The 25,669-nt window shown below is 39.4% G+C and overlaps 1 protein-coding gene across 1 annotated transcript in view; it reads left to right on the top strand.

Moving 5' to 3' along the window:
- Nucleotides 1–18,855, top strand: part of CTNND2 (catenin (cadherin-associated protein), delta 2) — a 573,271-nt gene extending 554,416 nt beyond the window's left edge. Inside the window, exons 17-20 of the mRNA XM_009325000.1 lie at nucleotides 2,705–2,831; nucleotides 6,971–7,102; nucleotides 14,650–14,723; nucleotides 17,701–18,855. Of these exons, the coding sequence (XP_009323275.1) occupies nucleotides 2,705–2,831; nucleotides 6,971–7,102; nucleotides 14,650–14,723; nucleotides 17,701–17,961 (594 nt within the window). The 3' untranslated portion in view covers nucleotides 17,962–18,855. The remainder of the gene's footprint in view (nucleotides 1–2,704; nucleotides 2,832–6,970; nucleotides 7,103–14,649; nucleotides 14,724–17,700) is intronic.
- Nucleotides 18,856–25,669: the final 6,814 nt, after the last annotated feature.

Genomic DNA, 25,669 nt, shown 5'->3' with positions numbered 1-25,669 from the left:
TACTTCATTTTTTTAGGAGAGAAATCACTGTGCAAGTTACTATTAACAGGAGATGTAAAAATAACGCTAAGTATGTTATTTACAGTCTTGATGCCTGGATAAGATTATTGGACTTAAGCTATTAATTATAATTACAACTATAAACTATTAGTTATTTTTAAATATATATATGTATTATATATACATATTATATATGTATATATATTGAAAAGTTTCTAATCATTTCCCATTTGATTTAACATTAAGAAGTTAGGGCTTTACAGATGGTTTTGTTTGCGTTCTCATTGATCCTCTAGGTTGGAGGATGCGGCTTGTGTAGAAGCTGCTTGTTGGAAATGAAAGACTGGATATAGAAAATTTTGGTTTAAGCAAGTGGTATTAAAGATTTAACTATGTCTTTTTTCAAGTTACTCTTACTATTTTTTATTAATCAACTGGTTTTCTTCCCTGTATTTTCTTATATGACTGTCATGAAATAGGAGGTGCAGTTCAGTGAAGTGTCCTAAACATGAGTGACCTCTGTGGACAAACACTCACTGTCAACTGCAGGGAAGGTCTGTGAAAGCTATGGCCCAGACTTCACTCTTCCTTTTATTTTCCTTTGCAGTTACGACTGAGATACATGCATGTTTATACAAACACGTTATGTAAGGAGTACAGACATTCAGAATCTGAAGTTAGGTGTCACATCTGTCTATCCTAATTTACTTATAACGTTTCCTTCTACATCAAGTATAAGTATCTTCTTTTCCTTCTGCTGTTTTTAAAAGAGAAAGTGTCACACTCTTGCTGAGTTCTCTTTCTTAAAAGTTTAGTGGAAGGGGGATTTTTCAGGCCATTTTCTCTTGCAATTCCAAGAGCCAGGTGCCTGTGGTTTCTGTGGAGGGAACAAAGTCAGAGAGATGCCTTGGACAAAGGCAGAGTGGGAGGGGGTGGGATTCAGGGTTGGATGCCTGCAGTAGCCTGAGGTAGGGGGTGGGAATATTCTGTACTACCCCAACGGAGAATTATTTTTCTGTAAGCAAGAGGAAAATTCCAGCTGGTTTTTGGTAATATTATATTGTGTTTGTTTTTATTCAGCGTTTCATTGCAAAAAGTTTGTTTAGCGCCATGCCAGGTGCTTGACTTGATTTCCACTGAGCCCAAGAGAAAGCAGGCATTTTTAAAAGGCTTATGCCTTCAGTGCGAGACTGAGAAAACTCCGTTACTGATTTAGATTTAACATTAAGCAGTGATAAAGACAGTTAAAATCTATCAGTACTTTAAGACATTTGAAATACTGTTGTTTAATAAAAGCACTAGCAAAATTCAATTTATTCTCTCATGATACTTTCAAACTATTTTTAATATCCTTTTAAAAATGTAAAGTACATTATTTTGGATTATTGCATTATATTATGGTACAGGAACAAAATACGAATTATTAAAACTCTCCTTTTTCATTTCTGAACTAGCTGTTTCTGGTGTTTGTATTACTTTGTTTCTTTTTTTTTAAATACATCACCACTACCACAGTTTTAAATAGAAGTGTCCTGGTTTCGGCTGGGATAGAGTTAATTTTCTTCCTAGTAGCTGGTACGGTGCTGTTTTGGATTTAGCATGAGAATAATGTTGGTAACACACCGATGTTTTAGTGGTTGCTAAGTAGTACTTACACTAGTCAAGGACTTTTCAGCTCCCCATGCTCTACCGACTGAGAAGGCTGGAGGTGCACAAGAAGCTGGGAGGGGGCACAGCCAGGACAGCTGACCCAAACTGGCCCAAGGGATATTCCATACCGTGTGATGTCATGCTCAATATATAAATGGGGGGGGGGAGTTGGCCAGGGGGGGCTGCTGCTCGGGGACTGGCTGGGGCGGGGTGCCGCTGCTTGGGGACTGGCTGGGCATCGGTCAGTGGGTGGTGAGCAATTGCATTTTGCGTCACTTGCTTTGTATATTCTATTATTATTATTATATTTCAATGATTAAACTGTTCTTGTCTCAACCCATGAGTTTTCTCACGTTCACTTGTCTGATTCTCTCCCCCATCCCACTGGGGTGGGGAGAGTGAGCGAGCGGCTGTGTGGTGCTCAATTGCCGGCTGAGGTTAAACTATGACAAGAAGGAATAGAATTTCTTTCTGTACATCTTGGAGAAAAATGCAACAAGGAAAATGCATTGATTCTTTTTCCCTCACGTGTGAACAAACGGGCAGTTAATATAACTAGACTGTAGATACCCAAATAGTCACAATAATTTTGATAATCCTGGAGCTTCCCCATGTACTTACTCCAAAAATTCCTTATAAAATAGAAATTATTTAAAGCAAAAACTGATTTTCACCATGAAAACAAGCAGTCTTACGATTTGGAATATTTTCGTAGCCAGAATGGCATTTGCAATGTGAAAATAGAGTCATGGAAAAAGACAGAACTGTTAAACAAATAGCCTAAAAAGATGTTCAGTGTTTTCATAATTTGAGTCTCTCTGAAAAGTGTTATTTTACAGAACCTTCTGCATTTTACTTTTTCTCCTGGTGTGTCAGTACAGTCAGCACGTCGTATCCTGCCACCGCTAAGAATGTTTGCCGCCCAGTGGCAGGAAAAAGATGGTAGCCTTCTTGTGTATACGTAGTGAAAACACTAGAGGAAAATACTCTGTACTTAAAATGGGGAACTGTATGGCGTTTTCACTGACTGCTGTCGCAATGTTTGATGTTGCAGGACGGATGGTCGCAGTATCACTTTGTAGCCTCATCTTCAACAATAGAAAGGGATCGGCAAAGACCGTACTCTTCATCACGCACGCCCTCCATCTCTCCTGTGCGCATGTCTCCTAACAACCGCTCAGGTAAGACCTGGCTTTGAGAACTGAAGTTTAAGACAGAGGTCTTTTTCTTTCTTTAAGCAATGTCACTGGCATCCGGATTTGTTGTTAACAGTGGTGGAAGGGCACAAAATATATTCTTCACTCTTACCTGAATTATCTGTTCAAAACAGGAATATTTTTGTTATTAACACCTTGTAAAGTTCTACAGCAGAAAGAATATTCCATAACTTTTTATGAATTCTCATGCAGTGTTTTCCTGATTGGGATTACCTGACTAGATCTCAGGGCAACGGTGTCCATTTGTGGCAAGAGGAAACTTTGTCACTCACTTTGCTAGTCATGAAAACCACTGTGTCGTTTACGACCACTCTGCACACTTAGCTGAAGTTGAAGGATCCACATTATTTTTTGTCAGCTTTTATTCTGATTATATGTGTATGTGTATATAATTGTGCATACACATGCATATGTAAGTAAGTTTCACAAAAGATTGACTGCAGGTCTTCATGTAATGTTGATGGCATATTTACACCAGCTGCCATTAATTCTGTATGATCCATACAACAGATTAATGTAAGTATCTCAACTTATGCCGCAGTGTTAATTAATTTTTCTATTCAGAAATCTGGGCATTTTCCCTTCAGCTTATTCTAAGGTAGACCATACCTTGGTTAGATAAAACCATTCCCAGTGAAAATTTTCTAAGATAAACAGAGTAAAACAGTCAGCCTTTCAATGTGCTTTCTACTACTTGTTCAATCAAATGCTGTCATTCATAGGTATACCAAGAGTTTAGGGTTAAAATTGGCCAAACCGATTACTGCCATCGGCATTGTGCCATAGTTTTGTTTTTAAGAAAATTGTTTTGTTAATTATCTAGAAGCTGCATCTTAGTCCTGCAGAACAACCACTGAGGAAATTTGAAAATGTAGCCAGAAGTACAGTGAGAGCTGCTATTCAGTTTTCAAAATCTGTCATTACACAAGTCCATAAAGGGCTCTTGTTCCCTTTTTTCCTTCTCCAAAATCTCATTTTGGCTGTAAGTCCAAGGCACTTGAAATGTCTGGCCCTGAGATCTTAGTTCTGCCTCTTGCCAGAACTGTCTCCTCACTTCTGTTACTCTATTGCTTAAAGAACGTACTTAAATTTTGGATTAAATCTTACTGCCATCATCAGTTATCATAAGACTGGAAAAGGACAAATATAGTGGCTGTTTCTGAAGGAAGAGGAGCCCGTGTAATTACAGACCAATCAGCTCAGCTTCATTCTAGAAAATTGCTGGAACAAATAATCACGATCTGAGCTATAGTTTGAGACAGTTCCTACCATCTCAAAGATAGTAGGAACATAAGATACTGCTTAACTCTAGGAGTAGCTATTTCTACATAGTAGTATAAGCTACTGTCTGTCTGGTAGTATCCATGTCAAATCCAAACATTGGTTCGATACGATTTGTTCTTATAAAATCCACCTGAATTCCTGCTAAAACATACTTAAAACGCTTTGTGGAAAGAATAGTCAATAAATTAAATCTACTGTAATCAATAAGACTCTTTCACACAAGATTTTTATAGCCAAGCTAGGGCAAGCTAACAAACAGTCTAGAAGATATCATGTGTGGTAAATACAAAACTGACTGAAAACCATTCGCAAAGAATGGGTATTGCTTATTGCCAAAATAGAAAAATGCTTTGCTCGGAGGTTTGCCTTGGGTCCAGTACTCTTCAGTGGTTACATGAATGAACCAGATAATATATAAAGAATGCCTATTACCTTTACAGGTGACATAAACCTGGGAGAAACTCATGTACCTTGAAGGGCATTATTGGAATTCAGAGTGATCCTGAGAATTGGAGATACTGTCCAAAGGGAAAAAAGATCCAGTCTTTTACAAATAAATTATAAGGAGAATCTCTGGCTAGATAAAAGTTCTTTAGAAATTATTTAGGGATTTTTGTCAGTTGTGAACATGAATCGGGAGATGGAGAAATCAGGATATAAGGACACACTGAATGGACTGTAATTGTTTAACTCGAATAAGAGAGACACAATATGGGGGCAGTGGGCAGAGGTACGCATCAAGTATTCAAGCACGTAACAGCCAGCTGTAAAGAGGAACAGCATGAACTTTCTCTACTTTCATAGCAGAGAAATGGAAATAATGAGCAGCAAGGAATCAGGGTAGACATCAGGGAACAGTAGGGAAACAGCACTGGAACAGACTGCTTGGAGCAGTTATGTGGTCTCTGTCATTAGAGATCTTTAGTTTTAGATGAAAATCTGTCAAGAATTATTTTGGTATACTGGATCCTACCTTGGGGTAAAGAGTTGAAGTAAATGAACTCACAATGTCCCATCCATCCCTAGACTTGGTGATAAGATGCTTTAACTAGCGTAGAGAGCTCTGTCTTCTTTTCTGTGTCCTTTAAGAATAAGAGCAGAAAGCCTTGATACCACTTTTCAGTCTAATGTCAACCAATAATTTTATGTCTACTTCCAGTAAAAACTCTGAAAGAGGGCACTTCTGGATTTTACACTTGCCAGAACGCAGTTGTTCTCACATGGGAGGAGAGAGAGAATTCCCACAGGGAACAGAGAGAGATGCCTTTGTCTTTATCAGTCAATTTTGTTCAAAACTCCAGAGTGCTTAAAAGCATTACCAGAGTATGTGAAACAACATGCATCCCTATGTTAGCAACTTCTTCAAGGTTTGCATTCTGTTTTGTTCCCTATTAGACTCAAGTTGCCATTAGCTGATTTGGTAATTTAATGTCATGTTTCTTTATATCTGCTGGACTATCAGCTTTAGAGTTACATCACTATTGACAAGCAATCCCCAATTCTAATGGCTTCATAAGAAAAACTATCTGTCTCGCATTTGCTCTGTAAATTCAGCGGCCAGGGCCAGCAGAATCAATCTAAGCAGAATTCAATATCACTTGTGCTTCCCTACTCCTTAATTAAGTACAAGTCCTTCTCTACTCCTTAACTAAAAAATGTAACACAGTTTAGAGATGCTGAAAGACATAACTCACAATCAAGCTTCACAAATGAGCTTGTCTTACTTTTTTTTTTTTCCCCTTTTTTAAAGCAAGGACATTGTTGTTGCTTTTGAGGTTCTTTTGCAATATCAAATATCTGGGTGGAGGCAGGGGAGGGAGTGGAAGTAAGCATCAGCACTTTAGTTATTTTTGTACCACTGTGCCTTCACGAGGCTCTGGGGTGCTCTGCCACTCACCTGGTACTTCTTCCCCTGCCCTCCACAACAAGGAAAGTGCATTGTATCTACCAATACCTAAATGTATTGAAGTCAGTTTACTTGAAAGCCATTATTTTTTCCTCTGCTTTTCTCCTTTTCCAAAGCATCGCGAGCTCTAAGTCTTCATGATCAGTGCCAGTGATCACCTTCACATTTTCCAGCACGTGAGAATCAAGTACAAACCCAGTTCTCCTCCTAGTCACCTCGTACTTTCCTCCTTTTAGCCATACCGCGAGTATCGGTGATGAAGGATTTAGTTTTAATGATACCTTAAAGTAGCAGTTGTTGTTTTAATGGCATTTGTTCATACATAGATATTTAAAGACAGAGAAATTATTCGAGTTACCTTTAAGTGTTAGGCATTCTTCGCTATATGTTTTCTATGAAAAACATCTTTCTTTTCTTCCTGTCCCCATTAGAATCATTTAATGGGTTTGTTTATTTTCAACAGAGAAGGGAGGAAACCCTTTTATAAGGGTTTTTCCACACAGCTGAAAGTTAATGGTCTTGTCAACAGAAATAAATTAACCATTTTGAGAAAAAAATGGAAGTGCCTATACCAGAAGGTTTTGAGAAGATAAAGAAATTAAAAAGCTAAAGGGGAAGAAGAAAAATCATTATTGTACTTTTTTCTTAATGATCATCTTACATGTTGATTGTAAGTGAAACAAGTAAAACGCTCAGGGAGAAAATGATGTGTGGAGTTGATTGTCCCATGAATACATTTGTCCTGTATTTGAAATAACAGCACCTTTTCTTCCATAATGGGGTAGCGTTTCTTCAAACAGCTTAATGTTAGCGTGCTAACAAATAAAAACTTTACTAAAATGTTTACTCTAGAGTTAAACACTATATTCAGTCATATGCAGCGAGAAAAAATAAATCCATTTTTATGATCTAGCAAGTGCCCCAGCCTCACCTCGGGAAATGATCAGCCTAAAAGAAAGAAAAACAGACTATGAATCAACTGGAACAAACGCCACTTACCATGGAAATAAGGGAGAACACACTTCTAGGAAAGACACCATGACAGGTGAGATTATGCTTGCATAGCATATATAAAAATCAGCTGTGGTAGACCACTGGTTTTATAGGCTTGGCTGGGTTTACTGTGCTGTAGAAAAGAGTCAACCAGCTTTTGTTGATTCTGAAGTTTTAGCCACCTCGAGAAATACAACTGAAGAAATAGTTGATCTTAATGAATACAATGCTGTGTGAAAATGATTTGTGAAGACCCTGTTTCTTCACAGAGGAAAGGCTCTAAAAGCAATTTTACATTTCTTTTTAAGTTTGTTTTCATTTCAGAATGAAGTGAGTAAATCCACCTTGTATTAACTAGCTTTGTTTCTGAAGCATGGCAATGGTTGAGCATGTGCGGTGATCCCTAACATCTGTCTTTTGCAGGGAATGGCTTTCTGGGACCGGTTAGCTTATTTTGCACGTCAGTCATTCCTAGGAAATCCGGTAGCAGTTTGTAAAGTCTATCCCTGTTACTTTCTCAGCTGGGCTGATGTAAATGGAACAATTTTCTCTGTGTATGTTATGGCGTCTATTGCAGATTTCACTGAAGGCTTCTCTCCCCTAGTGAGCTCATTAACCTGTTAGCACTTAGAGGAACTATAAAATTTTGTGTGCTTTGCCTAGTACTGCACCTCTTTGTTAATTCTCTTGCAAAATATGTGTTGGTCTCCATCACCATTGCACAGGCTTATATAACCTCTGTTGAACATTTTCGTACATTTATACAGTGCCGAGCATGATGGTGTCCTCTTCTCCAAATGCTACCTCAGGGCAAGCAGACATCATAGTGAGGAGTCACTCTGCACTTTCTGAATGCCTGTTACCTTTTCCCACGCCCTCTGTAGAGGTCTTGCTCAGAGGATGCCAGAATGGGCTGTCTTTGTGTTCCTCAGCTCACTGGGGACACCAGTAGCGTGCTGACTCAGCGTCAAGCCATCCATACTAGCTTTCAAGACCGTATTTAGGATATGATGATACTCATACTACATCTACTGTGTTATACGCTATTGTGTAATCAAAACCTAAAGGCCAGCCTTTGAATTTGTGTGAAAATGCAATATGGAACTATTTAATTAGCATGACAGTGAAAATCTGAAGAAGAGGAATGACAGTCAAGATCATTTGGAAACCACAGAAATGAGGAGTGTCCTGAACGGCATGTGCAGCATACTACATGAGGTTGCAGCAGATTCAGTCAAGGTACTGGATTTTATGTATCTGTAATATTTTGAGTCTTTCATAGTCACTGCACAAGGTGGTTCTCTAAAACACTTCATTGGTCCGTCCTTGTGTGATTGTGAAGGACAGGACTGTGTTTTTTCACCACTTTGTCAAGGATCTGTGAAGAGGGAATCTCAGGAGTAAGAGCAGCAGGCTGAAAAGGCAGAAACATTAGTATTTTGTTCTAGCTGTATCTGCAAATTTAGACTACCAGATTATATCAGAAGGTTCACAAAAAAAAGGGTTTCCACGTGGAAAATCTGTGTTTCCTTGCAGATAGTATTCTCTCTCTCCACACTTTAAAAATAGCGGGGGGTTCTTTTTCCTCAATCTCTCTTCATTTTGTCTTCTACTGTAGTGTTTTTCTTCTTCCATTCCTGTTTCCGTTGTTTCCTTTCTCTTTCAATATAATTTTCAGATTGCGAGGTTTGTACTTCCCCAGCAACCTTTGCTCCACTTTGATTTTTTCATAGTGTTTTCCTTCCTACAAGCAATATCTGCTTGTATTTTGATCTATTCTTATTGATTTTTTGGGTGGGCTTTTAGTAAGGAAGCTCGAAACTCTCAGCATCATGCTGAGCTATTGACTATTTTTCCAGCTACTGAGCTCAGTGAGAAAAATCAAAACCAAAATCAAATTGAAAAGTTTAATAATATTTCACAATCTTACATGACCATTGTACAAATGAATATGAAATTAACAAATTACTTTCTCTCTCTTTCAGGTCACCAAATCTCTGCTCATTTGGTCTGAGCTCAAATTAAGCACCATTTTAAGAACAAAAGAAAATGACAGTTAGAAGGAGTCTCACTCGTCAACATTCAACATGAAATTTGTGTAACATATTTGTAGCTCATAAAATAAATATTTCATTAAAGAACAATATAAAATCAGTATTTGTGATTTTAATTGTGATACGTTTTGACTTTATTTGGATGGTCTAATGTAAGTTTGTGTAGCAAGTTCATTGCAATGCCTGTATTTCATTTTGTGCATCAGAAAATGCATTGCAGCTAATGCGTTCATAGAGCCTATGGGACTTAGATAAATGTTTTTTCAGGTTCCACCTGGTGTATACGTATTTTGAGCTGCTCTTGTATTTTGTGCCAAGCTGATGTATTACACAAAGCTTTCTTTGACTTGCGGATTTACACAGAATGTAGAGCCACGGCTGTAGTCCCAATTCATCCACCACTGTCTCCGTGCTCTTCTCCAAAGCTCTTCTCTTTTTATAGTTCAAAAATTTTATGACCTCTTGGCTAGGACTGAAATGAAGGTTTTTTGATGGATTTTCGAAGTAGAAATGTTGGCTTCTTGCCATTGTGGGGAGTTGTCAGGAAACCTCTGGGAAAAATGGGGAATCTGTGAAGTAAACAGTTTGGCTGAAGATGGTAACTTATACTGATTTCACAAGGACAGCTAAAAAATAGAGGAACAATATCAAAGTTCTCATTGCCCTCTTCCCTTCACAGGTTTATGATGCCTTGTACATTTACTATCCATCTTCTCTTCTCTGTAGAAAATAATAACCAATAATAAAATTTTATCACCTAAAGTATATTTTTAAGACAAAAACTATTATATTCCTTTTAAAAAAACAGGAACTATAAGTGCATGTGATAACGTTATTTACACCATGGTGTTTTCCTTCAGAACAGGGAAGATAAAGTTACTGTATGCTATCATGCTTTTACTTTGTTAGTTCCCTCACTGAACTAATACGTACATCACAGTCTGCACCCTGTATCTTCACTTCCACCAGCAGAAACACCTTCTGATTAATTTATTTTCTTTGGTTGTCAATAATCAATCATCTATACTTTTGTCATTTAAACTTACTTGCAAGTCCCTGCACATTCAGAACGCAACCAACCACCATCATCTGTTACAATAGCTACAGATGCTTGGGCTACGTGAACTTATTATTACTTTAAGAAACCATAATACACTGTAATCTTTCCTCATGCCCTTACCTCATCTTTCGCCATGCAGTAGGTGGCAGTGGTAGTGACAGGTAGTGATCTCTGTTAGCTGAGATTTGTGAGGCACAGAAGCATTTTCATTTACTGTCTTGAACTAAATTTTAGAAAATGGAGTCCTGCTGCTTATAGCAGCAATTGCTTATGCAGTACCAGATGAGGATGACTACCTGTCCAGCTGAGCTTTCCTTTCTTACTATCGGTCTCTGTTTGTGAGGGCAAAAGGCTAGCACCTTGTTATTTCCAAGTGTCTGTAAATGTGTTCAGAATAAGTATTTATAAGAAGTGAAAGCTGAATGTTAAACCATGAATCAAGTGACTGGGATATATGGGGACGGCTTCGGTCAGTGATATCTTTGTCACATAAACCACTGAGTGACATAATTTTCAAAGCTGTTGTGAGCTTTGCAGAAAACTGCTGTGGGGAACTATATGATTTTTTTTTTTTTCCCCCCAATATCACCTTGAAAACTGAACGGGGGGGGAAAAGGAAGGTATTTTTCTATAACATTCTTCATGCAATGCAACCGCAAAGTACTGCAGGTTGATCATAGTACTCATTTTAGAACCTTCACAATTTTGCCTAGTAAAAAGTACCTCTTCAGTACTATCACATATTGATGTTTAGATACTGCATAAAATACACACACACACTCATCAAACTATATGATTTTTTTTTTTTTTCCCCCCAATATCACCTTGAAAACTGAACGGGGGGGAAAAAGGAAGGTATTTTTCTATAACATTCTTCATGCAATGCAACCGCAAAGTACTGCAGGTTGATCATAGTACTCATTTTAGAACCTTCACAATTTTGCCTAGTAAAAAGTACCTCTTCGGTACTATCACATATTGATGTTTAGATACTGCATAAAATACACACACACACTCATCAGTCCTCAGATCATTTCATCTGCAGTTACAATTCTCACATCTCTGTAAGGAAGTGTGGCTGCTGGAAAACCTCCATCTCTTGCTCCTTGTACCCTTTTCCCTTCTCTTGCTCTTTTTTTTTTAAAAAAGAAAATTATTTCATTAACCTCTCTTTCTCTCTGTTTGATAATTTTACTAGGATGGTACATATACAATATTAACAGCAAAAATCAGATACTAACCACACAATATCTGTCCATTCATCTAGCTCATTCTCTCCCTTCTTTCTTTTATATTTGCCCTCTGCTTTTGGACAGCAAGAGTGAACTGCTCACTGAAGCATGGCAGAGTGGGAATGGAGTTCCCAGGGATGCCGCCTGCGTGTTCAGAAGCAGGTACTGGAGCGGTGCTGCATGCATTGCTAGCAGCTACATTGCTTGACTTACATTTCCTCCAGAGGCAGAATTACCTCAGCCTCCCGGCTAGACTAAGCCAAGATTTCTTGTTCTTGAACTCTTGGCATTCATTTCCAAGCATTTGATATGTCATTATATTTCTTTTTATTACGTTAAGAAAAGAATACTACTTTTTTTTTTCCATTTTAAACTTGTGAATTTGTATCCACATCACTGCAGTGAAATCAGCAACGGAGACCTTGCAGCTATTTTCATAAGCTGAAACTATCCATTTTTCCATCGCAGAATATGTGATCTGGGAGACTGTAAGTCTTCAATCTGGCATGTGACAATTTGGAGCACAACAGTGCAAATGTCACAGTAGTGCATTGGACAGCTATGCACCAACTCTGGACTATTTCTGGTTTTATAATAGTCATGGCTATTAGTGGCACATATGTACCATGTGCCTTTTTATATACCTGTAAAAAGATGGAAAGGTCATGACCCTCCTTAAAGTCTCTCTGGTTGCCTGTAGGAACAACATATAAATTAGCATGTGTCCAGTTTGCTATTTTTCATCAGATTCTTCATAAAACCCTCAGATGTTGCGCCTTATACCAATCTCTTATTCTTGACATCAGTGAAGCATGAACAGTATTGTCCTCTCTGGACTGAATATGTTCAGTCATGCCTGACTAACAACCTACATGCATGAAACTTCAACCCTGCTTATCTTACAATTTATATACATGAAAACAAAATGGTTACAAGAAGTTCTTCCCCTGTTTATGAGAGTCCAACACATTGAATATCACTTTCGTTCTTTTCAAAAAGTAGCGCTTCACAAAATGGGTAGCTGAAACACTAACTCTGAGTATCTTTAGATCTTGAGAAGAGGAATTTGTATAACGCAACTTGTTCTAGCACTTTTTAGGGCAAGCGAAAAACTCAGAAAAACAGCATAAAAAAGATGGTATCAAGGAAGGATCTGGCAGTTGTACTACTGAGAGTCATGCCTTCAGGAGATGTACCATAAATGGCAATGCTGATGCAGACTCCTCTAATAACAAAGACTGACATCGGGAGGGAGATTTTCAAACACTAAAGCAGAGGATGCAACTGGAATATAAAAAACTCTGAAATAACAGTCAAGTCTCGCACATCTCTCAAGTCTGGTGACAAAATGCAGCCTGAGCAGAGAGAACCTCTGCAGATCGGCCCTTCAGTACTAACATCTATGGCCAAAGACAAACTACTCAAGCAGTCATCGTTTCCATCTGTTACCACCTATTGGCACACAGGCAGAATTAAGAGTACCTACCACTGGAAAAGACCAATCATCATCTGTTACTAGAGTTCGTATTCTTCCCACCTTCAAAGAAGGGATCCTGCTGCACTCCTTGGAGACCTCCAGAGCTCTTCTCCATTTCCTACACAGGACTATGCACTGTCTCAGTAACTGCATCCAGCTCTTCAAGAAACAAGAAGAGTTTTTTCAACCCTATTAGTTAATGGTTATGAAGTGAAAGATCTCTTTTTCCAGCTGTTAGGGCTCATTCCCCCACCATATAAGCCCTGTCTTTACCCTGTTTCAAGAACATGCTGGAGATCTTTAAGAACACCATCTGCAATCTGTAAAGCAGCAACATGGAACAGTGCACCATACTCTGACAAAAATTATACCCTCAGCATGGAACCCGTAGCAGATGTGAAGATCAGAATTGGTGTATTACAGTCAACTTTGACTAAAGACTGTGCCATTCTTTTCTCCATAGAGGGTGCGGTGGCTGGGGGAAAGATGGAGGCAGTTTGTACATGCTGGGGTCCATGCTAGCAGGTTGCCAAAGGAAGAAAGAGTGGTTACTTCTTCAGTAACTGTGGTTCTTCTTAGTCATGTCACTAGCATGGATCCCATACTCAGCTTTCAGCTCCGGTGCTCAGTCCTCACCCTCAAAAAGTTTTGAGTTGTGAAGGTATTAAAAGCAACTCTTGGTGCCTCCAGGTTTTATACCATTGCACAGAGACCTGAGAGAAGTTGTATGAGCAACATGTTTCAATTCCACTGATGACTCTGATTCACAACTACTCAATTTTTACTTTCAGGCACGTGCTTTTATAATGAGAGTCCTCATGACGGCATCAAATCATTGGTTATAATGTCTGGAAAGTTAATAATGCATGCCCAGTAAGAACAGTGCGCAGCAGCCCCACAAAATACTACCCTCAGATTCTTTCAAATATGAGAAATAACTACAATCTTTCTAGTTCTACCAGCAAACTAAGCTTCAGCTAGATAGCCAAATCAAAGTGATCAGTGAAGTCAGCTTTGCAGGGAAAATCCTTAGCCTTTTTATGTGGGTTTTTTGGGTCAGGGTGGGAAATAAATTTTTGCAAAACTGTATGATGTTATCCTTGTCTTTAGAATTACTTCTGCTTTCATACTCATAGCTCATGATTCCATGCATTTTAGTAGTAGGACATCTGAGAAGAAAGTGACAGCAGTTCATGGATTTGAGACTATCTTGGCCAGACCTCTTCAGTATAACTACATATTACTGTTTTGCATAACTCATTTTTCAGTTGCATTTAATCACTTTTCCCATGAATAATTTCACCATGTAGCAAAAGCAGTGTCGGATAAATAATCCAAGATTTGGTGTAACATCATCCAACTGAAGTGAAAGGAATGAAATGTTTCTTCATCTCAATATTTACGACTGTTACCTGTTTAGTGTATGTGTGATATAAAATCTTATATATAACCTGAAATATATTACTGAATGCAAGCTGTATATGAAGTAATTTTGTTGATTTACATGTGAAGTGCACAAGATATTGGTATGAACATGACATAGCAGCTGTTACCATTAGTAAGTGTATACCATGTACATGCATGTACACCAAAGCAAAGATTGTGACTGTTTAGTGGGAGGAAGAGAAAATAGAAGTCTGGAGATGCTTTTAAAGATTTTTGTGTACGGGAAACAGGAGCTGTATAATGTATTTAATGAAGCCTTAAGAATTGATGTTGAGGCCAAAAAGGTATGTTTGGTAAACCTGCTTTTTGCTTCCTTTTTTCTCTCTCCAGCTCAGAACACTGGAATCTCAACTTTGTACAGGAATTCGTATGGTGCACCTGCTGAAGATATCAAACACAACCAGGTAAGTACGGAGACTAAAATGTTACTGTTCCAGATGGCAAAAGACCAGTGTAACATCTTGTATGGAAACTAAGAAAAATATCACAAAGATTGATAAATCTAGATTAGAGGAACTGAGTCATCTGCTTGCACAAATGCAAGCAATTTCACTGACTTCAAACAAGCGACGTTCTTTATGCTTCATGCTAATGGATAATTTCAGCCCAAGTTTCAAAAAATGTCCAGTGGGTTATGACGGCATATGCACAAAAATTATCTGATCTAAGGTGTTCAAGCCTGTAACTCATCATGAAATCAAGAGGGGTTTGAGACCTGAATGCCTTTCAAGTTCTGGATATGTGTGACACAGACTACAAAAGCCGAGCTAACGTTAATGGGCACTTCTACTGGCTCTGGTATCTCATGATGTCCTGTGCCAGTGAATTTGGTTAAGTCCGGTCACATCTTATTACTTGAGTATAGCCATCATAAAATTTAACACCACTGCTGACACCGCGCAGCTCACGTGCTAAGGCATCCTAGCAGAAACTCAAGTATTGAACAGTCCTGGAGAAAGAACCTCCTGTATCTTTTGCAGGGATGTGTACGCTACACTTGCGTGTAGCAAAAGCCCTCAGATTTGCCCTTTAGTCACTCCAGACGCATGATTGTAACAAGGGGTTTTGCTTAGTTGTTTTTTAATGTATGCACTGGGGCATGGGCAAGAGAAAATGTAGCATTTCATCGGCAAGGACACTTTCTCATCTATATACATCCAAACCATTCGGTCTAGAGCTTTGGGACTCTCTTAAAAATGTCCTGTCCCTGAAAACCGGAAAGCAGTAAGTACATCTGGGTAAGGTGGGCATTACAAAAATGTAATTGGCAGCATGGGTGCCAAGCTAACGCGCTCACAGAAAAAGTTGCCATGTTGACACGTATGGCATTCATATAGCTGGTATTTCCAGTATAGGGGTTACTCAGTCCCTGAGAAACTGACATTTTTCTGCACCCATAGGCTTTTGTTTCATCATTATGTGTAATGCTACTTTATACTTAATCATCACAACTCCTTAATATTTTTACAACTTCCCTCTGTAATATGCAAAAGTTACAGCATTTTTCAACTAGAGGAATGAGACGAAAAAACATTTAAGGAAAGCACTTAAAATGATTAGTAGTATCAGACAGGTAAATGAATATTCAGTAAAATTGATAAAGATTTTTCTCTGAAAATTTGTACTAGATTACCTGAAATATAAAAGACTGATATTTCAATTTTAATCCACAAACTTAAGGTGAAGAGAGTTTCTGATATTCTGTGCCCCCATTTCACTTTATTGGTTTTGCTTTTTAATTAGCCAGTATGTGGTGCACCATATTCCTTCTTTGTGTGAGCCAGTTCAGTGCATGAAGGTGTTTCTGCTTTTATTGCATTTAAAGAGATGAAGCCCTCCTAATTAACACAATATTTAAAGAAAATAAGGGTATGAGGTATTGTAACAGCAGGTGCACTCTTAACTGCAGTCATGAATCAACTAGGTTGATTTTTGGGGTGAGAGTTTGAGCGAAAACAAACCAAAGGAAAAAAAAACACTGCCAAAAAAAAATTTCCAACTTTTCCCACTTGCTTTCTCAATGAAATGTCAGGTTTATGATTGACATGTCAGAGATAATGTTTTTAGCTAAAAAGAACCCAGAAATAAAACCTCAGTGCCCTATTTTCTACTCAAAAATTGACCATCTCTAACTTTTTGGCATATAAATAGGTTGCTTAGTATAGAATTTTTCTCCTGTCTCCAAAATTAAACACCTTGTTTGAATATGTGACATTAATCGAGGGGCTCGAGGTCCTATACACCTCGATAGCAGTACTAGAAATAGAAACTAGAGTAGTTGTGCTCCCTTGTGCTGTTCTAATATAGGGCCCAGCGTCGTAAGATCACTTGTAGGATTGTTGAAGGACACGGGCAGCCTTTTGCACTCTACGCATAGAGTCCAATACAGACATGCTTAGGAAGAATATCACAGAGCTTGGGACATAGCAGTGCAACTGTTCCTCACTTCCTGAAGGAGCATTACTAACTCTTGCAGAGTCAGCAGGATCTGCAAAGTCTTCTGACACCAACGTCTGAGCATCAATATTCCCAGTGACGACCATTTGAGGATTGAAAGGCTGTATCATTTTGCAGTCACAACGTCTGCCCAAACTTAGTAGAGGTGGCAGAGAGTGAAAGGTAGTATTCCAACTATAAAAACAGAGACTCGCTGGGCTGTCTGAAAAAAGCTTTATGGCAAACTTAGGTTAGGGGACCGCCTGAGATTTTTTTTTCTGCATATCATAAATATTTCAGCTTCAAGGCAACTTGCTGGAATGTAGCAACAGCACAAGGTTGCCAACATGACGAGTTAAGGAGGTGGTAAGAAGATGGATCTGCTTAACAGTAGCAGAAGAAAACATTTCAGGCCACTTAGCTTGACATTTTCTCATGTCAGTGCCCTGAAGACTATAAATGGTTCTTAAGGATACAGTGGCACTCTAAATCTCACTTGCGGCAAAGGCAGCTGCAAAATGTTTAGCGTCTTTGGCGTGTGTATCACTTCCATTCAAATTCTTCAAGGCTGAGTTTTGGCCACCAATGTTTGCATTATATAGCTGCAGAATAGTCAGGAAGTTATACACGGATTATAGTTATGAAAGTAACTGTAAGCTGTGCTGCTTTAATTACTTTGGAAGTAAGCCAGCTTCTTTAGCAGCAATAATACTAAATAATAAGTGTATTTAATAATAATATTAAATAAATAAATGTAAAGAAATGTAATGACAAGGCAAAGCTGTAGAACTAATTCACTACCATGCACTACCTTGAGCAGATGTTAAGATAATGCACAACTTGGATTTCCAGCGTGATAAACACAGAGTGAGATTTACTCCTTCTTCCATCCTGTTGCCCACAATAAGTTGTACCTAACAAGCGGTGGGTATTACTATCTTTCAGGTTTCAACACAGCCAGTTCCACAGGAGCCCAGCAGAAAAGATTATGAATCATATCAGCCGTTTCAGAATTCAACAAGAAACTACGATGAGTCCTTCTTTGAGGACCAAGTGCATCATCGTCCACCTGCAAGCGAATACAACATGCACCTGGGACTAAAGTCAACTGGCAACTACGTCGACTTCTATTCAGCCGCTCGTCCCTATAGTGAACTTAACTATGAAACAAGCCACTATCCAGCCTCTCCCGACTCCTGGGTTTGAGACTTGGGCAGATACAAAAGCTCCAGGAACTGTGCATGTGCATGCATACCACAAGACATTTTTTTCCTGCAAATTTAGTTTGTTAAAGCCTGTTCCATAGGAAGGCCCAGATAACCAGTATGGAAAAAATTAAGAGATCTTTTTTAGAAGGCGAAAAGATACGAAAGCTAAACCTGGGAGTAATTAGAAAGAAATATATATATACATATATATATTTTACAGTGTGGGGCGACTTTACTGTTGGCCTGTAGAGTCTGAAGTTCGGTGCTGTATATTGAATGTGGCTGAAGGAAGGAGGGAGAACATGACAGTGGATGTGGGTCAAGAGTTAAGCACAAGTAACTGAGCAGCGTACATACGTTATGGGGAACAGCTTCTCACACTTTGTTTAATATCCTCATTCATTGTGAATCTAGGCTTCAAGTTGCATTTGGGGTTTCCTCTGTACAGCAAGATGTTTCTTGCCTTTTGTTAATGCATTGTTGTAAAGTATTTGATGTACATTACAGATAAAAAAAAACAAGTGCATTGTGTATATTACACCAATGCCACAGTGTTTCTTCATCTATGGTTCTAAATATTGCTTCAATTTCAAATTTTGAAAGATGTATGAATTTCCAGTTTTTTGTTTTCTTTTCCCCGGTGCGTTTTAACAAAAAAAAATCAAAAAAAAAAATCAAAAAAACAAAAAGGAATATTTAGCAGTATTGTTCGTTCTGATATGTGAATTTGTTTGTGGCAACTAAAAAAAAGGCATTCAGCAGTTTCTGACAATTAACATTCATTATTCCACACTCCTTGTCAACGAAGTGCTTTTTCACTGCCTAAAATTTTAGATGTAGATATTTGAAATAGATTTTTTTCATTTATACCAGTTTTCTTTATGATGATACAGTGTTAAAAGAAAATAAATTACAATTGATCTGTCATCCATATTTGCTAAGAATGTCTATTTCCAAGAACCTACCATACAAATACACATTCTTACTTGTGTGTGTCCACGTATGCATAGTATTCTGTGTGCGTGTGTGTGTTTGAGTGTGTGCGTTTGTGTGGCGTAAGGCTTCTTTTCATCCAATGTTTTCCTTGTTCAAGCTTCAATTTTTGTTTGAGTTTCAGTTTTTTTAAACAGTGGAAACTCCAGTATGTGCTTTCTCTTACTCACTTTCTTAACCATTGACAGCAATTCAAAATTGTTAGGCCACGTACTCACAACGGAAGGGGTTAGGGGATATTTTTCACTGACTCCTTCACCCTTAGGTGCCATTTCCTTTAAAGTAGCATCTCTTGATCTTCTCTTGAGGAACTTTCATTACTCTCCAGCCACCAACCAGCAGGCGCTCAAGGAAGGCAGAGTTTGATTTTGCCATCTCCCTGAGGGAATGGAAAACAAAGACCCAACAGACTTAAGTCTGGAGTCTCCAAACTCTTCGGGCTATAAAAGAGTCCAACTCGTGAACCATTAGGACAATCATTTATTTTAACCCATACCAAAAAGAAAACCCAGTACCCAAAACACATTCCTCAAATATGAAAGATACCGACCATTTCTGTGCATTTAAAGTAAAGCCCTGAGAAATAAAACATGTAAGGGACAGAGATTTTTTTTTTTTAATAATTAAAAAATAGAAAAGGAAACTAGACTAGGAGGCCAGAAGAGCTGGTACAGTCAACTTAGCTCTTGGGATTCTGGAAGTGGAAAAAAGAATCTAGGGTTTCTTCATTTCTTTGATTCAGGCAACAGTTCAGCGTACGGTTTTCACAGCATAAGACCCACCACAAATGGAGTAGTTGTAAATTGCTTAAATTACAATTAAGGAATTTGTTTTAGATCGCAAACATTTCTGTGATTAGTCATTGTAATAGTCTTAACATCACCTGGCACGCTTCTGGCTGTGCCCAGGGGGAGAAGTCTCTCGCAAGTCATCGCCTGCTCTATAGGTCGCAGCCCGAGTAGTTCACGCAGGCGGGTATTGTGACGTAGAATTGGTTTATCGGTAATCTAGGACTATAGTTTAATCTTTTTGGCAGCTTTTCCCAGTGTACGATATGTAACCTTATCTGCTCTTTGTAGTAAACGGGGAAAAAAAATCGCATGCAAAAAAATTTTTAAAAAATTTAAGAAAGGGTTTTTTTTTGGGAGGGGCACAGTGGGCCAGATGTATAATGAGGTAGATAAAAATATTATTCATAGTTTTGGACACAGGTTGTTTATATTTTATTTATGACATTGATTTTAATAAGATAAGTGACATTTGCAGTGCTCTTTTGAACAAAGCACATTTTCAGTATAAAAGCTTTTTTTTAATAAAGAATGTCACTCGCAACTTCAAGTTCTTCTTGACTGCCTGATAACCACCAGGCTGGTGCAGTTCTCCAGGCGCAGGATTGCCAACAGGCCAAGGGGATCCGTCATTCTGTTTGAAGTTCTTAGGACAGGAGGTTATTGTAAGTTGGATTTATTTCCATTCTTCAAACTACTGAAATGCCCACTTTGCCCCCTTTCAGCTCCTCTTAGGAACTACTTGGTGTCAAATGTTGACCATTGCTCAAGTGAGAGATTATGGATCGATGAAGTGGCATAAAATACCTTTTGTCTGTAGTTTGTGTTGTTTTGTTTCCATTCTTCTGTAGTGGCAAGTGCTCCGACTGGTAACGTTCACTCTTGCTGTACTGAATTTTGAGAAGGTGTTGAATTACCTGGCTGCTTTTCCAGGCTTGGAAATCCAACACTGCTGCCATACTGAGCAAGATATATATGATGCATTCTTTTTAATATTGAGGAAAGTATCATTACCTACTGCTGTTCCCTTCATTCTTGTACTAGGTCACACACAGAAATAGAGAAGAAACAAAACTGTTCCACAAAAAAATGTATAAAATGCAATTGATGTACTGTAAAATGTCGGATTTTTTTTTTTTTAACAAGCTTCGTATTAGAATCTTGTTCAGCTGTGTAGAGCTATATAAATCTCACTGTTTTATTAAATGCTGTTTATGGTCTGGAAGGAATGGTTAACCTATCTCAAGATTAACAAATTTGCACTAACATGAGCAATATTGATTTGAAAAAAAATAATATGAATTCAATATTTAAAAGATAAACTATGATTTTAAAGGTATATTAACACTGAAAGTACATTTTGACAACTAACATATTTAAGCCCAAAATATAAATGGTTATGTCAGATAACACAAAAGAACTATAACAATATAGATTGAAAAAAAATGTGTTTCATTGTACATGTTGCTAACATGTACAAAGGCAAACTCATATTGACATATTTTCTATTAATAAATCCTACTGTATTGTGGAGAATCGCTGGTCATAGTGCAATATGTTTAAACTCAGAAGTTGACTCCATAGATTGATGCCTAGCTTCACACAGCCAACAAACCCCTGCAATTTAGTTATTTTCAATATTAATTGGATAGCTAACTTTCAGCTCTCAAGTCATTCGCTCCCCCCTTCCTCTCCACCAGGTTTATGAGCACAGCCCACTCTACAACAGCAAGCAAAGGGCAAAGGTATTCTTGGGAAGAACACCCAGTTCACCCCTAATTATGGCTGCAAGAGCTCAGCTGCCACCACTTACAGAGAGAGAGTTTATCAATACCTGTAGAAAAAACTTAAAAGCTCAAGGCTGGTGCCAGTGGATAGGAACATGCCGTAAAAAATACGATCTTGGCCCCAGTGTTACGTAGGCTGCGGCCAAGAAACGAAGAGCAAGCCGTTAATTTACTCGTGCGTTGCTGGGAGTCCCGGCGTGCAGTGCGTGTAAGGGCTTGGGAATGTTTCCTGGGACTGGGTTGCATTAGCCTGCAGAAGCGTCTCACCGGGGAGACTTGCAACTCAAATCAGAAATGCTGACTTATTTTTTATACCTTGGCACAGCACAGGCTGTGCAAGCCAGTGCGCTGCAAGGGAGGCTTTCTCAACCCCTCCGCCCCTGTTACTCATCCTCTCCTGCCAGCAGAGCTCTGGGTTTAGTGTTACTGCTTGTGTCACGGGGAGTGGTGCGAGGAGCGGGAGGGATGGAGACAGCAATCCAAAGGCGGGGGGGGGAGGGACAACAAACAAGGGGCCTAAAAATACAGAAACTCGGAGCCTGTGCGTGAAGACAGATGCACACCCACAATTACTAACAGTGCAATGGATCCAACAAGAGATTTTATGCGCCAAGATCATCAAATATTACTAACGAGCTAATGTACTGAACATTTAATAGCAGCAACATGATGCACACAAAGCTTTATGCTAGGAAGTCGGGAGGGAGCAGCAGAGGGAAATAACAGGTCACCGTTGGATACTTCCAGCTTCAGCCAGCAGATGTTGGGCATGAGAGCAGCGACCGCTTACAACTGTGAAGGAGAGAGGAGCAGGATGAGACTCTTGATCAAAGACTTTAAGACTAGGTCCAAGACTTTAAGACTAGGTCAAAAAGACATTAGGCAGCTAATGTAAAAGAGGCAACTTTTTGCAAGCCTCCCCCCTTGCCCCACCATCCTCAGCAGCAGAATGTGGCCCTCCCAGAAGGTACACAGATGCAGTGCACACGGGGGACAATCCCATCAAGGACCCAGATTGCAAAGGCCCTTTACTATCAGCTGGGCAATACCCGGTACAGCTGTATGTCTGAGCAGCCACCCGTGCTGACCGTTGCCGGTGCTGGGGCTGTGCTTGCTGAGGAGCAGCTCCAGACACTTGCCATTTGAAGCCCAGTGTTTTCCCTGGAGGCCAGATGCACACCAACATCTGCTGAGGAACTGTGCAGCGCTGGCTGTTTTCTAGGGGACTACCCAGTTTTTAAATAGTGGCCTAAAGCCAGTTTCAGACATTTAGGCTGAAAGTGGGAGATTTGAGTTTCATTCCCAGGCAAGGGGATTGAAGCCTGCAGCTGATACCTGTAGGGAGGGGGACATCCCCGCCTTCCAGGCTGTTCTAAAAATCAAGTGAGAAAAGCAGTGACTATCACATCTTTTGATGGCCTGGGTTAGGAGCACTTGCTCCTAACTCTTGCTCCACTCTTCTGAGGGCCAAGCCAAACAACCCCATCTAACACAAGCACTTCAAGTTCTTTCTCCCCAACGCCCCCCCTGGGTTTTGCACCATCCCAACTGGGCCACGTCATTCAAAAGATCAGCACGCCACAATGCTCTGCAAGTCCAGCAAGGCACATGCGTGAGTACTGGTGCTAGCCAGGCACAGTGCTCTAGCAAGACACCATGACAAGGCATTCTTGTTAAACTTAATTCCCAGTCAAACTCACTTTAGTATTTTTCATGCAATTTTAAAAGTAGTTTCCTTCCTCTGTGGGCATTGATATTGCTTTGCCAGAAGAAAGCGCATGCTAAACTCTTGCAAAGTGTAAACCTTTAGCTTACACCTAATTTTAAAGCCCACAGAAATCCCTGGAAAGACTTCCATCAGCTTCACCAAGCCATGGATCAGGCCCAAACTGAAAACAGGTGAATAATTGGTGCAACCTTCTCAAAGGATGGGCACATCGAGGCCGCTCTTGCCAGCACGCCAAAGGCTGCAACCTTCCAATAGCTAAACAGAGAAAAAAAAGCTGGTTATTTGCTAGTACCTGTCTGTCAAAATTCACTATAGAGCCTTTGGCTTTTTGTAATTTTATTTTCACTGCTTTAAGAGAGTGACATAGATAAAAAGTACTTGCAGTGACTGATTGTTGCAGTTAATTTCAGTAGCAGATGAGTAGTTTCAGATACTGAAATACCTTTCTTTTCCAGACAGGCAAAATCTGAAGCTTGCCACTAAATCTAGGATAGCAAAATAGCAGTGGTTTGCTGAGTCACTATTTTTCACAAATTCAATTAAAATACTAATTCACATAAGCCTTTTCATTTATACATAGCCCAGTGGCTACGGGGGTTGCTTTTTACATAATTTACTTATTTTACATTAATGTGATATAGGCAGAAAATGTTGATAACTAAACATGTCAAGAAAATAACTAACACATCAAGGCTGAAGAGAAAATGTGTGGCAGAGAATTCAGGCTACTGTGTACAGACACAATCAATTATTACCTCTGTTTGATATCAACTGAGAGAGAGAGAAAAAAAAAAAAAAGAGCATCTACTGTATGAAGCCTAACATCTTCCATAGCAAATATAAGTCCCTTTGAAAAAAGACTTACACCCTTTGCCTCAAAAAAGAAAAAAAAACCCTACAACCTTTTCCGGTAAGCTACCCTGGGTTTGACTTTTTACTGGGGTGGCAGGAAGGGAGGAGACTTTGCACTATATGCAATATTTGAACAATGTTTTGTGTTGCTTTTGTTTCTGCCCAAGGTCTGTGCATGTGAATAAGGCGGCTACTCACTGTAGTGCTGTAGCAGCATTAAGCAAATCAAAATATGCAAAATAACAGCCACATTACAAAATGTGACAAACAGCACTTCTAATACCCTGGCTACCACTGCAGGCTCACCATCATGGGAAAGGAAAAGAAAAAAAAAAAGAAAAAAGTGGCTGGTTCTTTTGAAATAGCAGCCTCCTGTTACACAGACACACCAGCACGCAGTCAAGAGTTAAGAGACCGAACAGTGCAAAAGCTGCTCGGAAAAGACCCACTGACTTTGGGGTCACTTTCGGCTGGGGACCGAGGGATGGCAACAGTGGGCAAAAGCGGGCAGAGGCATCTTAGTCCTTGGCAGGGCACAAGTGCTGGAGCCGAGGAGCGAGTGGTCGCGGGAGGAGCCCTGCGGGTGCTGCAGCTGCGGGGAGCTCAGCACTGACTGGGCACCACCGCCTTACGTTTCTGCTGCAGCTCGGCCAGGGGCCTTCCAGTTCAGTTTTTTGCTTTACTTTCAGTTAGAATAGTTTAAGAGGTCACTTGTTTTTTTTTTTTTTCCTCTGGTTCCTTTTTAATAATGTGACAGTTGGTATGATCCACTCCGATTACCAAAACCCAGGTGCAGAGCCAATGCTTCCATGTCAGCAACTCATCCTGCTCTTGCAGTCACAGCTTATCTGTGATGGAGAGAGGGTGGAAAAAAAAAATCTCAGTTAGTAGAAACAGATAATTGTGTCCTGAACAAAATTTGCATTTTGCTCAAATTTTAAAATAATAAACCCGGAAACTTTAAATATGCCTGGTTTGCTGGCACATTAAAGCATGGGCAGCAGCTCACTCCCCTGAGCAAGGCTCAGGTCTGGGCAGCCAGCAGGAAGGCGTTTGTGCAGGAGGCGAGAGACTGCCCGAGCGGGGAGGTACTGCCCACAGGTTACTGCGCAGTCTCCACCAAGGAGGAGGGCTCCGTGCCAGCATACGGGCATCAGTAATGTCGTTTAAGTTAGTAAGAAGGGAATGTAAAGTTAGAAGCCAGAGACCAGGAGAATTAAAGCCGCAGTTGTTAACACAGGGGAAAGTGCAAGCTGCCCTTCTCATAGCTAAGGTCTGTGGTTTGGGCTTTTTTGGTTTGTTTTTTTCATTTCAGTAATTAGGGCTTAGGGCAATAACGTTTTTGATGTAACTATCTGTGGAATGTGTTTTGACTAAGTCAAAAGAAAAGTGATGTTAATATATATAATTGAAAAATACAGTTGGAGACAACTTGTTTTGACTTCCTGAAATTTGATGTATATGTGTAGGTTAAGATAATGATATGGTTTAGCAACACTGTGATGTAAATGCAAATTATATACTCTAATAGACTGTGAAAATTCCAGATCTATCAGG

Source organism: Pygoscelis adeliae, unplaced genomic scaffold (assembly GCF_000699105.1).
Source record: "Pygoscelis adeliae isolate BGI_AS28 unplaced genomic scaffold, ASM69910v1 Scaffold86, whole genome shotgun sequence".
NCBI classification, from domain to species: Eukaryota; Metazoa; Chordata; class Aves; order Sphenisciformes; family Spheniscidae; genus Pygoscelis; species Pygoscelis adeliae.
Note: the sequence above shows the minus strand (reverse complement) of the source record. Positions and strands in the feature narration are given on the sequence as shown.